Here is a 14,096-nt window from a genome sequence, read left to right on the forward strand (position 1 = left end):
GTCAAGTCAACATTCTCTGAACTGCTTCTCATGCAATTATATATATATTTAAAATAAGGAGACCAAAACTGGTACATAGTACTCCAGGTGTGGTCTCACCAAGGCCCTGCACAGCTGCATTGAAAATTCAGTGCTTTTATTTCCATTCCCCTTGCAATAAAGGCCAACATTAATTTGCTTTCCTAAACACTTGCTGTGCCTGCATACTAACTTTTTGTGATTCATGTACCAGGACATCCCACACACTATCATGCGAGTTCTGTAATATTCCTCCATTTAAACTTTTCTATCTATCAAAGTGGAGAAGTTCATATTTTCCCACATTATACACAATCTGTCAAATTTATTCCCACTCACTTAACCTGTCTAAATCCTTTTGTAGACTCTGGGCGCGATTTAATGGCCGCATCGGCCGGGCAAGATTGTGTGAGAGGCCAAAATCGGGAACCACGTCTGAGGCCGATCTAACTAGCCCACTCCCTTTGGCAAGAAACCAATAATTACCAATGAAAGCCGATCTCCATCCCATTAACGGGAAGGAACCCCTGGGCCCATTTTAACCAAAATGTTTCTAAGAGTGGTAGCCCACTCAGCTCGCAGCCAGGCCGCCGAGAAGACCACCAACTTCGTTTGTACATAGATTTTTTAGTTACCTTCCCACGTGTTTAACAATAAATCATCATTCTGGTTGAACACATTTATGTTCTGTGTGTGTCTTCATCATCGGGGGAACCACAGAACACAACACCAGCCACACATGGGGGTACCTGCTCATCGAACCCCATACCTTGTACTCCAGATACCCGCACATAACGTTACGTGGACCGGGTGCTGGTGCACACACCCATCCTCTGGTTGCGGTAATGTCCCCGGTGCTGGGGTTCGACCCCTGAGTGTTCGGATCTTTGCAGCTGCATTGCCTCCCACAGTGTTCAGGCACAGTGTCCAGGCATCACGGTCTGATTGGCATGCTCGGCAATAGCTCCAACATGTTACAGGGCACACCTACCCAAGGGGATCCACTTGGGATCTGTGAGTTGCTCACTTAACTACAATTGCCAATTACCTATTAGCAACAGCCTTCAGTCACGCGGCCAGAGGCCCCTGCAGTCAGTGGGAATTATCGGTGTTCAGTTGAGCAGGCGGGCATGCGCTGGGGTTGCTCCCGGAACAGGACCATATGATCCAGGGATTGGCATGGTGGACTCATGGATGCTGATTCACCCATCTCCCCCCCCCTCTCCCATCAACCCAGGCCAGGCCATGGGCGGCCACCGCCATCCCTAATGGGGGGCCCACCTCAACTGAGTCTGACCCCCAGGGGCTCTCCCACTCATCTCCGAGCACAAAGTCAGCAAGCCCAGTGCCACTGGGCTCATTGCCTGGGAGCAAATATGTCCACTCTCCTCCTTGAGTCCCCACAGCAGTCCTTCCACCAACTTCACGTTTTATTGCCGCCTGCATGACCACTTGCTGGGAAGGCCATTAGATCACAGGGGGCCTTTAGATAGGGGATTGCTCCCATTAATTGTATAGAGATTGGGCTTGTGATGGTTCTTGGTTTCTCACCCCGCTAATGCAGGACCCTGATGTTGGCAATGGGAGTAGGCCGGTTAGATCGCAAACAGATCAGCGCCCGCCGCAGTTCTCGTCTTTGGTCTCTCCTGCAATTTAACGGCTTTGTTGCGCTCTCATTTAAGCACAACATGGCCGTCAAATCGCGCCCCCTATCTAAAGGCCTCCCTTGATCTAACCGGCTCCCAAGCGAGTGATCACGTGGGTGCTGTTTTGCACACCTATTTAAAAATGGGAACCTAGCGCAATAGCTCCTGTGGGGATTGGAGGAGGTGAGTAGCTATCTACGAAATTAGGCAGTCAGTGGTCCAGTACCCCTGGGATCCATGTCACCCCCTCGGATCGTGTATACCATAACGGGGGCAGCTCTGGCTGCTGACTGCCAGTCCCACCAAACACCCCCAGGACAGAGCCCTGTCCGAGGAAGGGCAGGGGAGCATGATGGGGGACAGACATAGGCACAACTGCTGGGCATCACTGCTGCCTCATGATGCCGAGGACCCGGGTTCGATGCCGGCCCCGGGTCACTGTCCATGTGGTGTTTGCACATTCTCCCCATATCTGCGTGGGTCTCATACCTACAACCCAAAGATGTGCAGAGAAGGTGGCCATGCGAAATTGCCCTTAAATTGGAAAAAATAATTGGGTTACTCTAATTTTAGGGCATTAGTGGGGTGTGCTGATGGCTGCCAGGGTGTGCTAGGGTAAGGGTGCGGTAGTATGCTAGGGAAGAGGTGCCAAGTGCAGGGTCATCGGTGGGAGGGAACAAGCAGAGGGTCATCGGGGTGGGGGGGGGGCATTCAGGGGTGACAAGCGGAACTGGTGTCAGGGGGTCGATGCCAACTCACTCATGCCATTGGTGGAGGTCATTTAACTTCTTGCAGCATGGATGACGGTCCTCCTGGTGACATTCCCCGAGCTGAGGGCCGCTGCCACCGCCCCCCCAGGTAGCACTGGCCGCCCTGTTGTTACCCCTTCGACCCCCCCTCAGGGGAAAGGGTATCCCGTCTCCACCCGTCCATCAGTCTGGCCAGGTCGGCATCTCCAAATCGTGGGCTGCTCTGCGCGGTAGCATGGCTGTGTGCTGTCTTGGGTTTGCTCAGTGGGTTGAGTTTAAGAGCTGCTCCCCCTCGTTAGTGAGGTGCTGCCGAGCATGGTCTAGGCGAATCAGCTGACGGGGCAATCTCCCGGCGTGTAGCCCATGGAACATCATTAAGTGCTGTAATTAACGTTAGTTACCGGTGACGGCCTCGCCGGGAAGGCCAGCGGGATACACCCAGTTGTCCCCGTGTGCTACCACACTTAGAAACTTACCCGTTATATTGCGCCCTCTATCTCCTCTTCACAATTTGCTTTCCTACCTTTCTTCGTGTCATTGACAAATTTAGCTGCCATACATTCAGTCCTTTAATCCAATTTGTTGATGTAGATTGTAAATTGTTGAGGCAACAGTGCTGACCCCTGTAGTACTCCACTAGTTACAGCTTGCCAATCTAAAACAGACACATTTATCTCAGCTCGCTGCTTCTATTAGCTAACCAATCCTTTATCCATTCCAATATGTTACCCCCTCCCATGTAAACTTATTTTGGGTAGTAACCTTTGATGTGGCACCTTAACAAATGCCTTCTGGAAATTACAAGTATACAGATTCCCCTTTATCTACCTTGTCTGTTACTTCCTCAATAAACTCTAATAAATTAGTTAAGCATGATTTCCCTTTCACAAACCCATGTTGACTCTGCCTGATCACATTGTGATTTTCTAAGTATCCCACGATAACCTCTTTAATAATGGATTCAAGCAATTTCCCTGCAACAGATGTTAGGCTAACAAGTCTGCAGTTTCTTGCTTTCTGTCTCCCTCCTTCCTCAATGGCCTAACTATGCCTTCCCCACATGATGGCTATATATTTTACATTTAGAAGTACATTTAGTCTGATTCTCATTTGCTGATCTCATACTGTTGTAATTTTAGATTTTGATTTAGATGTTCCCCTCATGTTTAATATCAATGATCACCCCTCACTGCCTCTTGTCGTGCGAGTGTCCCTTTAAGAAAGGTTTTTGTCTCATCATATGGCTTCAGTGATGTCATTTTTGTGGGTGGAGCTGAGCTGTGGCTGTGAGTTTTACTTTGGCTTTCAGTGTTTGGCTGCTGTGGACTCAGAGAACAAAAGTGTTTTCGCCTGTCTCTTTCTACTTTCATTTTAAATATCTGTTCCAGTTAAAAAAAAAACATTGATTATAGCTACCTGCTGTTTTGGTAACTTAAAAGATACCGTTTGCTTTCTGGAAGGGTTTAAACCTGCTGATGAGACGAGGTAAGACTCTCAGGAAAAGCCAGTCTTATTCAACTGAGAATCCAGAGTGCTGGGTCACGCCCCTTGAAAGATTTTTTGGTTTATGGGATTTTGTTTTTGAATTGGAACAGTTAAGGGGGAATTCATTAAGTATTATACTAGGTTACTGTAGCTGTGGGGTGTCTTTATATTTGTAATTGATAAAAAGTTCTTGCTCTGTGTTTATATAAATGTTAACTAAGTTCTTAGAATAAAGCATATTTGATTAAAGTTTCTAGGAAGTCTGTTGAATCACACCTGAAGTGAAGTCATTTGTGTTCAACCTAGCCAAATTCAACAAAAGGTTATAGGTCAGGTGAACTCCATAATATACTTTGGAGTTTCTAACCTTTGCCCATAACACTAAAATCTATTTTATGTAGTCATCTCAGGCATTCACCAGAAACATGTGTCACTGTATTTAGCTCAATGGATCTGTCATGATCCCTCCTGTGACCTCCTGGACTCAGAAATGTGATGGAATAAAGGTTGTATTAAACCCTGGCTTAAGCTACAAACTAAGGAAAGGGTTTATTAATAATAGATAAGCATTGGAACATGCAATACAGAAGATTACAGTAATTTACAGAGCATAGCTACACAAACAAACACTTAACACAGATACAACCTGCTATTAATACTCTTATTAATAGTCTCAGCATTTTTTTTTACAACCACAAAAGAATTGACAGAGGCAGAGTGCTTCCTGAGCTATACCCCTATATCTTTTTTAATTCAGCCATATGTCAACCCTGCATATAAATAACTATACAGAGGATACCTGTAATTCCAGGAATTACATTTCAAAGTAACAGCAATGGTTTCAGCCCCAAAAATCATTTGCTAATTAACTACAAAATCCTTTTGTCTCAGTAGATCTTTAATAAAACAAAGCAAGATGTTCTGTGAAATGGTCGTCAGTGGAACACATGACCTCAATTGGTTCTGCAAACAAAATCTATTTGCATGAAAAGAATATTCTGTCTTTTAAATGAATATGAAAGCCATGCATCATGTCCACACGTCTTGCATATTTAAAGTCAAATACTAGCCATGGTCATAATAAAAATGGAAAGATTTTTATACATCAATATTAAAAAAAGACTCATGTTCAGAATTGTAACACAAAATTCCAAATTTATCAGAACTCAGCCCACCCCCCTCTCCCAGGCCAATCTGAATTTCTGGCAATTTTGCAAGGAATTGAAGATAACTGAAATTATCAACCAAAATCTTCTATCTTGCTTCCTTAATGTTTTAATCCTGTCTTGAACCTTTATTGTTGCGAATGGAAAACCATAGGCTGTAAATGTCCCTAAACTTCCTTTCACGTCCAAAGCCCACTGTTTATGACATCATAAAACCCTAAATCCTGTCGCAGCCAAACTCAAAAATGTTTTAATAAGGTTGTTCATTACCACAGGCTCAAACAATTTTATATTGTGAGACAATTGCACATACACAACTTGAACAATGCTTTATTTCCACAAATTTCAAACTACATTAGAACTTCAGGAGGAATCTTGTATATTAATGGTTGTGATGGTAGCCATGAAACATCTCTGGAACAATCTGTCAGGTTCAGGTGGCTGATTGTCGCAATCTAATTTCCGACTCTGGAACTGCTTTCTCATTGTGCTCGGCCCACTGGACTGGTTTGGGATTTCTAAAACGTGTTCAGTGCCTGCAGAGAGACAAAACAGATATATAAATGGTTAAACAGTTTCTGAGATGTTCCTGAAGACCAGCTGCGGGATCCTCCGGTCTACCGGAGCGCACCCACCCACACCCGATTCCCGCCCGGGGGGCTCCACGCAGGAAAAAGTGGCTGGCGGGCCGGAAGAATCCCGCCCCAGGTTATGGAATTGACACAATATTTATTAGCCATGATGGTGCTTGAGCATTTTGAGAGGTTTACCTTTGCAAGAATGAGTTTTCCTGACACCTAGGTGCTCAGACAGAGTATGACCAGTAAGTAGTGACAGCAGTGTAAACGATAGACGATGTATACTGGAACCAAACAACGTTTGTGACCCTTGCGAGGTCATTGAACATCTTCCTGCACTGTATTGGCAGTTTCTGTGACGTCAACACAAATACTCTCTGCAATGAATAACGTGAGGTACCTAAACTAAACGATAAACTCCATCCAAGATGCACAGGAAAGAAGATGGAGATCAGAAAATTACCTAACTTTTTTTGTAAAGAAGATCAGAATTCATAGAATCCATGAATAAGATTATACCCACAATATTCCAATGCTTAGAATTTTCCCATAAGCGTCAATAAGACCCAAAGATAATTGCCATCTTAATTCAGTCAGCAATGTACTTACTGCATTTAGTGCCTCCAGCACTCTACCTGAAAGGTTAACTTCATTCATTAGTCATTCTTTCTGTGAGAAAGACTTTCCTGATATCAATCCTAATATTACCTGGGACTTTACAGTCAGTATCAAAGAGACAACATTCGCCACAGCCCTTGATAAAGGTTGCACACAAGGAGATTTTTTTTACTCATTCAGGGGATGTGGTGTCACTGGCTCAGCCAGCATTTATTGCCCATCCCTTACTGGCTTTGAACTGAGAATGTTTAAAAGTCAACCACATTGCTGTGGATCTGGAGTCACATGTAGGCAGACCAGATAAGGATGGAAGATTTCCTTCCCTAAAGGACATTTGTGAACCAGATGGGTTTTTACAACAATCAACAATGGTTTCATGGTTATAGAGTCATAGAGAGTCATAGAGAGTCATAGAGATTTTACAGCATGGGAAGAGGCCCTTCAACCCATCATGTCCATGCCAGCCATTAAGCACCTATTTCATTTTCCATTTTCCAGCACTTGGCCCGTAGCCTTGTTTTCAATGGCATTTCATAGAACGTAGAACAGTACAGCACAGAACAGGCCCTTCAGCCCTCGATGTTGTTCCGAGCTTTGCCGAAACCAAGATCGAGCTATCCCACTCCCTGTCATTCTGGTGTGCTCCATGTGCCTATCCAATAACTGCTTGAAAGTTCCTAAAGTGTCCGGCTCCACTATCACAGCAGGCAGTCCATTCCACACCCTAACCACTCTGAGTAAAGAACCTACCTCGGATATCCCTCCTATATCTCCCACCCTGAACTTATAGTTCTGCCCCCTTGTAACAGCTCCATCCACCCGAGGAAATAGTCTCTGAACGTCCACTCTATCCCCCTCATCATCTTATAAACCTCTATTAAGTCGCCTCTCATCCTCCTCCGCTCCAAAGAGAAAAACCCTAGCTCCCTCAACCTTTCCTCATAAGATCTATCCTCCAAACCAGGCAGTATCCTGGTAAATCTCCTTTGCACCCTTTCCAATGCTTCCACATCCTTCCTATAATGAGGTGACCAGAACTGACACACAATACCCCAAATGTGGTCTCACTAGGGTCATATACCGTTGCAGCATAACCCCGCGGCTTAAACTCAAGCCCCCTGTTAATAAACGCTAACACACTATAAGCCTTCTTCACGGCTCTATCCACTTGAGTGGCAACCTTCAGAGATCTGTGGACATTAACCCCAAGATCTCTCTGTTCCTCCACATTCCTCAGAACCCTGCCGTTAACCCTGTAATCCGCATTCAAAATTTTCCTACCAAAATAAATCACCTCGCACTTACCAGGGTTAAACTCCATCTGCCATTTTTCGGCCCAGCTCGGCATCCTTTTTTAAGTGCTCATCTAAATATTTTGTAAATGTTGTGAGGAATCCTGCCTCTACCACCCTTTCAGGCTGTGAGCTCCAGATTCCAACCACCCTCTGGGCGAAAAGGTTTTTCCTCATATCCCTTACCTTAAATCGACACCCTTGGTTATTGACCCCTCAGCTTAGGGGAAAAGATCCTTCCTATCCACCCTACATATCATTTTATACACCTCAATCAGGTCCTTCCTCAGCCACCTCTGCTCCAAGGAAAACAATCTCGCCTGATCCAGTCTCTCTTGATAGCTGAAAAGGTCCAGCCCAGGCAATATCCTGGTGAATCTCCTCTACTGCTTTATTATTAGACTATTCATTCCTGTTTTTTATTGAATTGAAATGCCACCATCTGCCATGGTGGGATTCAAACCCGGGTCCCCAGATCATTACCCTGTGTCTCTGGATTACGCGTCCAGTGGCAGTACCACTATACCACCCCCTCCCCTAGACTCTAGAGCACAGATTGTCTCCATTCCAGTGTCACATCAAACTCGATGCATCCAGAGCAGATCTAAACAGTAAGTAATCAGGTACAGACAATCAAAGAAACAAAAATGAATGTAAGCTCTAGGAATCCTATTTCATCTTTTGATCAGGCATTTTATGGCCCACCGGTCTCAATATTTTCAGATCATAACCTTTGACCTTAAATTTTTGGACAGCAACTGTTGGCAATGATTCTGCTTATACCTTTTTTAGAACCATATTTTTTTAAAATAATAATAATAATCTTTATTGCCACAAGTAGGCTTACATTAGCACTGCAATGAAGTTACCGTGAAAAATCCCCAGTCGCTCCACTCCAGTGACTGTTTGGGTACATGGAGGGAGAATTGAAAATGTCCAAATTACCTAACAGCACATCTTTCGGGGCTTGTGGGAGGAAACCGGAGCACCCGGAGGAAACCCACGCAGACACGGGGGCTGAATTCTCCATTTCAGGGACTATGTCGCCTCGCCATCGTAAAAGCTGTTAACCTAAACAGAACTTCTTTCCCAGTCCTGTTGTCAGTACCCATATGGATCATGACAACTGAATTCTTCCCCTCCCACTACAAGTCCTCTCCAGCCCTGAGCATATGTCCTGAACCCTGGCATTGTGCGGGTATGGGACTCACGCAGAGAAGAGTGACTATTTCCCTAACTATACTGTCACCTATTGATGCCTTGCATGTGTTTGTCAGCTTTCCTTCCAATGTGCAGTGTTTGTCTGCATTGAAATTCATCTGTTGTTTTTCTACCCGGTTACCCAGTTAGTTTTGTAATCTCCAAGCTGCCTCCTTCAATTGAAATGAAAAAGGAAATGAAAATCGCTTATTGTCACAAGTAGGCTTCAAATGAAGTCACTGTGAAAAGCCCCTAGTCGCCACATTCCAGCGCCTGTTCGGGGAGACTGGTACGGGAATTACTGATTCTCCTATTTTGCATCATGTGCAAATTAGTTCAATCAACAATATCCAACTTACAGTGACTGGCAATCTATGCTCTTTACATGTACACTTCTTCACACTCAACAAAAGGCAATAATATATAAATTGCATATACTTGTAATTTATATGTGTAATTGCACCAATATTGATAATTACCATGTAGATAGTAGAATGACAATGCTGCAATCTCTTCCCCAGTAATAAATTACTTGAAAAGGATTTGTCATGCAAAAATATCATACTGAAGTCAATTACTGTAAAGAACTAATTACCCATTAAATTATGCATTCAGAAATCAGTATCAGTCCAGCTGACTACATCCTCCTCGTGATCAATGTATGTACACCTTCTCACATAACGATTAAGCAATAGATAAGGTGATTAGATTTAATGTTTTGTTTATTGAGTTTCTGTTTGTACTTCTCCAGCACAAGCTAAAAGCCTAGCGGCAGCATTGTTATTCAGATACTGATTGTTTTAGATGTAGGTATGTTGTCCATCTCAGTACTGTGAGGGCCTGGTGCATCCTACCTCGCAAATATTAAGTTCTGGGCACTTTGAGAAGAATTTCAGTATCTTTGAAAATATTCTTCCATCGGTGGCAAATACGTGCCCCATTCCGGAGGTTTTTTGCGACCTGCCCGCCTGTGAAATCTTCCATGAGGCCACCTCCAAGGGCCCAGTCCCCTCAACGGGCCTGCAGCTTTCACAGTCCGCCTGCTCTACTGGGGTCAGTGGGCACTGCTCAGCAGCAAAGAGAGCATGAGGGCACTTCAATAAGAAGACACCTTCGGAGGCATGCTTCCAATTTAAAAATGATGTATGTTGGCCAAACCTGGTAACTGGTCACTCTGAGCAGAGGAAAAACCCTGGTGCAAAGAGGTGTTAAGGCTGCAGACATGGACCTTCCTGCTTGTGGCTCTATCATTGCAGCGCGAGTCTCCATCTCCAATATCCACCCCACTAGGAGACTGGATCCACTGAGCTACCAGGCTCGGCAATCAGTGGGAGACCACTCCAACACCAGGAAGCTTTCAGCTCAGTCTTCCCTGCCCTTTCTAGTTGGCCTTCTAATTGCCATTTACTGAGAAGGAAAAAGCAGAAAACCTGTGAAATAAGAATACTGGTCCGAACTGCTTTTTCCTTCTGGGTACCTAGCTATGTCGGCCGGGGAACATTACTGGCATGACCCCACTTCTCACAAGATCATCCAGAGGCTACACAGAACCAAATTGGTTCCTCAATCCCTCCTGGTCCTGCCTCTAAACCCACCCCCACAGATCCTATAAGATTCCGTCCTGATAGAGTGCCAATATTTTGCAATGTATTTATTATATTCTTCATGAAACCATGACCACCAAAAGGGTTTGTTCTGCTTCCAAACATTCAGGCCACCTCATGATCTTACTCCATATGACACCTTTCAGTGGCCAAATGCTTGAGGAGAATATAGGACTTGGAAACAGTCTGGAGAAAACCTCAAGATCTTGTGGCAGCCTGGGTGATGGCTCTGTCCTGAAGTTGGACCTAGAGGAGAGTTGAATGTGAGTTTGAGACTAGGTAATGGCTGGAAGATAACTGGACGTTTGATAGAAGGCCAAGGAAAGACTGCTTGAGAGGCAAAGGTTGCCTGAGGCAGTGTCCAAGACATGAAGGATGCTGCGGGACTCTTCAGATCCTGGAGAAGGGGTTCCGGCCTCGAGACGTTGAGCAAGAATTTGTGACATGGAAGAGGAGTGACTACAACCTGGATGCGCACTCCTCCAAGATTCCCATTTTGGAAAAATGCATCTCCAGATTCTTACCTTCATGTTTTAGATTCACCATCAATCATAGATATCTCTGATATTCAGCATTCCTGGAGTAAAATCCAATGAGAAGTGGCCTGCAGGAGTGTTCTGGAACTATAGGAGGGAAGAACTTGGAGTCGGAAGTTAACCTGGAGGAGAGCTTTGTACTTGGAGAAAACCCACGGGAGAGCTTGGAGGATTCCTGGAGGCCTTGGAAAATCCACAATATGCAATCAATCTGGAGAAACAATTCAGAAGTGTAGAGGTATTTGAAATCTCAGTCATGAGTACTTGGAGAGAATAAACAAATCTTCCTTTGGCTCTATTTCTGATGTCAAAATGTGCAGTTGTGTGACAGATGTATACCGTTATAAATATACAAAATCTGATGAGCTAGAAAATGTGTACGAGTCCATTCAGTCGCACAAGATTGTGATGATTGTGCATCACAATAAAAACTCTCCCCATCCCATGAGAAAGCCTCTCTCCTGAGAGAGGCAAAAGTACAGATAGAAACCCAGGTCAATTAGAAAAAATAAAACCTGAAAAGTCCATCCAAGCGAATTGGTTGAAACTAATCCTGGAGACAGCTCTGGTCCTGATTAATGTTATACCTACCTACCTTTTGTTTGACATGTTCCCCGCCCAGCTAGATCATGTCCAGCTCTCACTTGGATGAATTCAGTGAATCAGCATTCACCACACAAGCCAGCAGCCTGTCCCGCAGGTCCAGTATTCTCTGTGAAAAGAAACACCGACTGAAATCTAATTCTGGCCTTGCGTATCCAACAACACTTGGCAATATTCAGGCTTGGGTAGAATCTTACCAACTTTAAAAGTCGTCTTCCATTGGGAACAAATATATGTCCTGACCCTGAGGTTTTTGGAGACCAGCCCAGCAGTGCAATCTTCCATGCAGTTGCTTCTTAATTAGCCATGTCCAATCAGTGGGTCTGCAGGCTGGCATCTCTGGCAAATAACACACAAGTTCTAGGCAATGGCCATCTCCAACAAGAGAGAAACTAACCATCTTCTCTTGACATTCAATGGCATGTCCATCACTGCGTTGGGTCACTATCGGGCAGAAACTGAACTGGACCAGCCATATAAATACAATGGTTTTAAGAACAGGTCAAAGGCTGAGAATTCTATGGTGAATAACTCACTTCCTGATTCCACAAAGCATGTCCACCATCTACAAGGCACAAGTCAGGAGTGCAATCGAATACTCTTCAATTCTTCACTTGTCTAGATGAGTGAGTTTCAATGACACTCAAGACGTTTGATACTATTTAAGACAAAGCAGCTTGCTTAATTGGAACTGCACCCAGCACTTTGAATATTCACGCTGTCCACCATCAGCACACAATGGCGGCCCTTGAGTGCCATCTATAAGGTGCACTGCAGGCACTTGCGAAGGCAACTTCAATAGCACCTTACAAATGCATGATTTCTATCACTTGAAGGACAAGGGGAACATAAGCACGGGAAAATGTTATTTTTCCCTAGTTAGCTGCAACGGTGGCACAGTGGTTAGCGCTACTGCCTCACTGCGCCAGGGACCCGGGTTCAATTCCAGCCTTGAGTGACTGTGCGGAGTTTGCACTTTCTCCGTGTGCTCCGTTGCTTCCCACAGTCCAAAGATGTGCAGATTAGATAGATTGGCCATGCTAAATTGACCCTAAATGGCAAGATGTGAAGGTTAGATGGTGTTATGGGGTTAAAGGGTCAGGGCCAGGGGGGTGGGCATAGGCTGGGTTCTCTTTCAGAGGGTCGGTGCAGTCTCAATGGGCCAAATAGCCCCCTTCTGCACTGTAGAAATTCTTTTTTTTAAATAAATTTAGAGTACCCAATTATATTTTCCAATTAAGGGGCAATTTAATGTGGCCAATCCACCTAACCTGCACCTCTTTTTTTTTTGGGCTGTGGGAGCGAAACCCACGCAGACACGGGGAGAACGTGCAAACTCCACACAGACAGTGACCCAGGGCCGGGATTCGAACCTGGGTCCTCAGCGCCGTAGTCAGCAATGCTAACAACTGTGCCACCGTGCTGCCCCCGCTGTAGAAATTCTAATGGTTCAAAAAGAAAAGAAGTATAGGTGCCACGCTCTAAGTTCGTCAAAAACACAGTGCAGGGTTTATTTGGAGATGTTGCTCTTAGAGTACAAGGTGGTGAACTGAAAGCCGATGCAAACACTCTGCTGACATCACGACAGATCATGTGACGTTCCACCAGCAATATTACTTGAATATGTAACAGAAAACCACTTTAAACATTCAGTCCCTCCGCCAACGACCACAGTGGCAGCAGTGTGTACCATCGACAAGATGCATCACAGCAACTCACCAAGACTCCTTTGACAGCATCTTCCAAACAGGAGTTCAACTATGCAGAAGGATAAGGGCAGCAGATACATAGGAACACCACCATCTGCAAGTTCCCCTTCAAGCCACACCCCATCCTGACTTTAAAGTATATCGCCTTTCCTTCACTTTCATCGGGTCAAAATCCTGGAAACCCCTTCCTCACAGCACTATGGGTGTATCTATACCGCATAGACTGCAGAGGTTCAAGACAGCAGCTCACCATCATCTCAAATGCAATTAAAGATGGGCAATAAAAGCTGTCTTGCCAGTGACACACCTCTGATGAATGAATAAATGGAGAGCACGATGCAAATGTACGAGATTTACAATTTATCGACTGGAGGCCGATCACCACCACATTTCAAAGGATTTTCAAAGACAATGTAAGATTATTATATAGAACATAGAACATAGAACATAGAACGATACAGCGCAGTACAGGCCCTTCGGCCCTCGATGTTGCACCGACATGGAAAAAATCTAACGGCCATCTAACCTACACTATGCCCTTATCATCCATATGCTTATCCAATAAATTTTTAAATGCCCTCAATGTTGGCATGTTCACTACTGTTGCAGGTAGGGCATTCCACGGCCTCACCACTCTTTGCGTAAAAAACCCACCTCTGACCTCTGTCCTATATCTATTACCCCTCAATTTAAGGCTATGTCCCCTCGTGCTAGCCACCTCCATCCGCGGGAGAAGGCTCTCGCTGTCCACCCTATCTAACCCTCTGATCATTTTGTATGCCTCTATTAAGTCACCTCTTAACCTTCTTCTCTCTAACGAAAACAACCTCAAGTCCATCAGCCTTTCCTCATAAGATTTTCCCTCCATACCAGGCAACATCCTGGTAAATCT

General features: G+C 44.8%; 1 protein-coding gene across 1 annotated transcript in view; it reads right to left on the minus strand.

Annotated features, from left to right (window-relative positions):
* Window positions 1-4,479: 4,479 nt before the first annotated feature.
* LOC119964571 (protein shisa-like-2A) overlaps window positions 4,480-14,096 on the minus strand; it is a 38,159-nt gene continuing 28,542 nt past the window's right edge. Inside the window, exon 3 of the mRNA XM_038794237.1 lies at window positions 4,480-5,600. Within this exon, the coding sequence (XP_038650165.1) occupies window positions 5,428-5,600 (173 nt within the window). The 3' untranslated portion in view covers window positions 4,480-5,427. The remainder of the gene's footprint in view (window positions 5,601-14,096) is intronic.

This window comes from Scyliorhinus canicula, chromosome 4 (genome assembly GCF_902713615.1).
Source record: "Scyliorhinus canicula chromosome 4, sScyCan1.1, whole genome shotgun sequence".
NCBI classification, from domain to species: domain Eukaryota; kingdom Metazoa; phylum Chordata; class Chondrichthyes; order Carcharhiniformes; family Scyliorhinidae; genus Scyliorhinus; species Scyliorhinus canicula.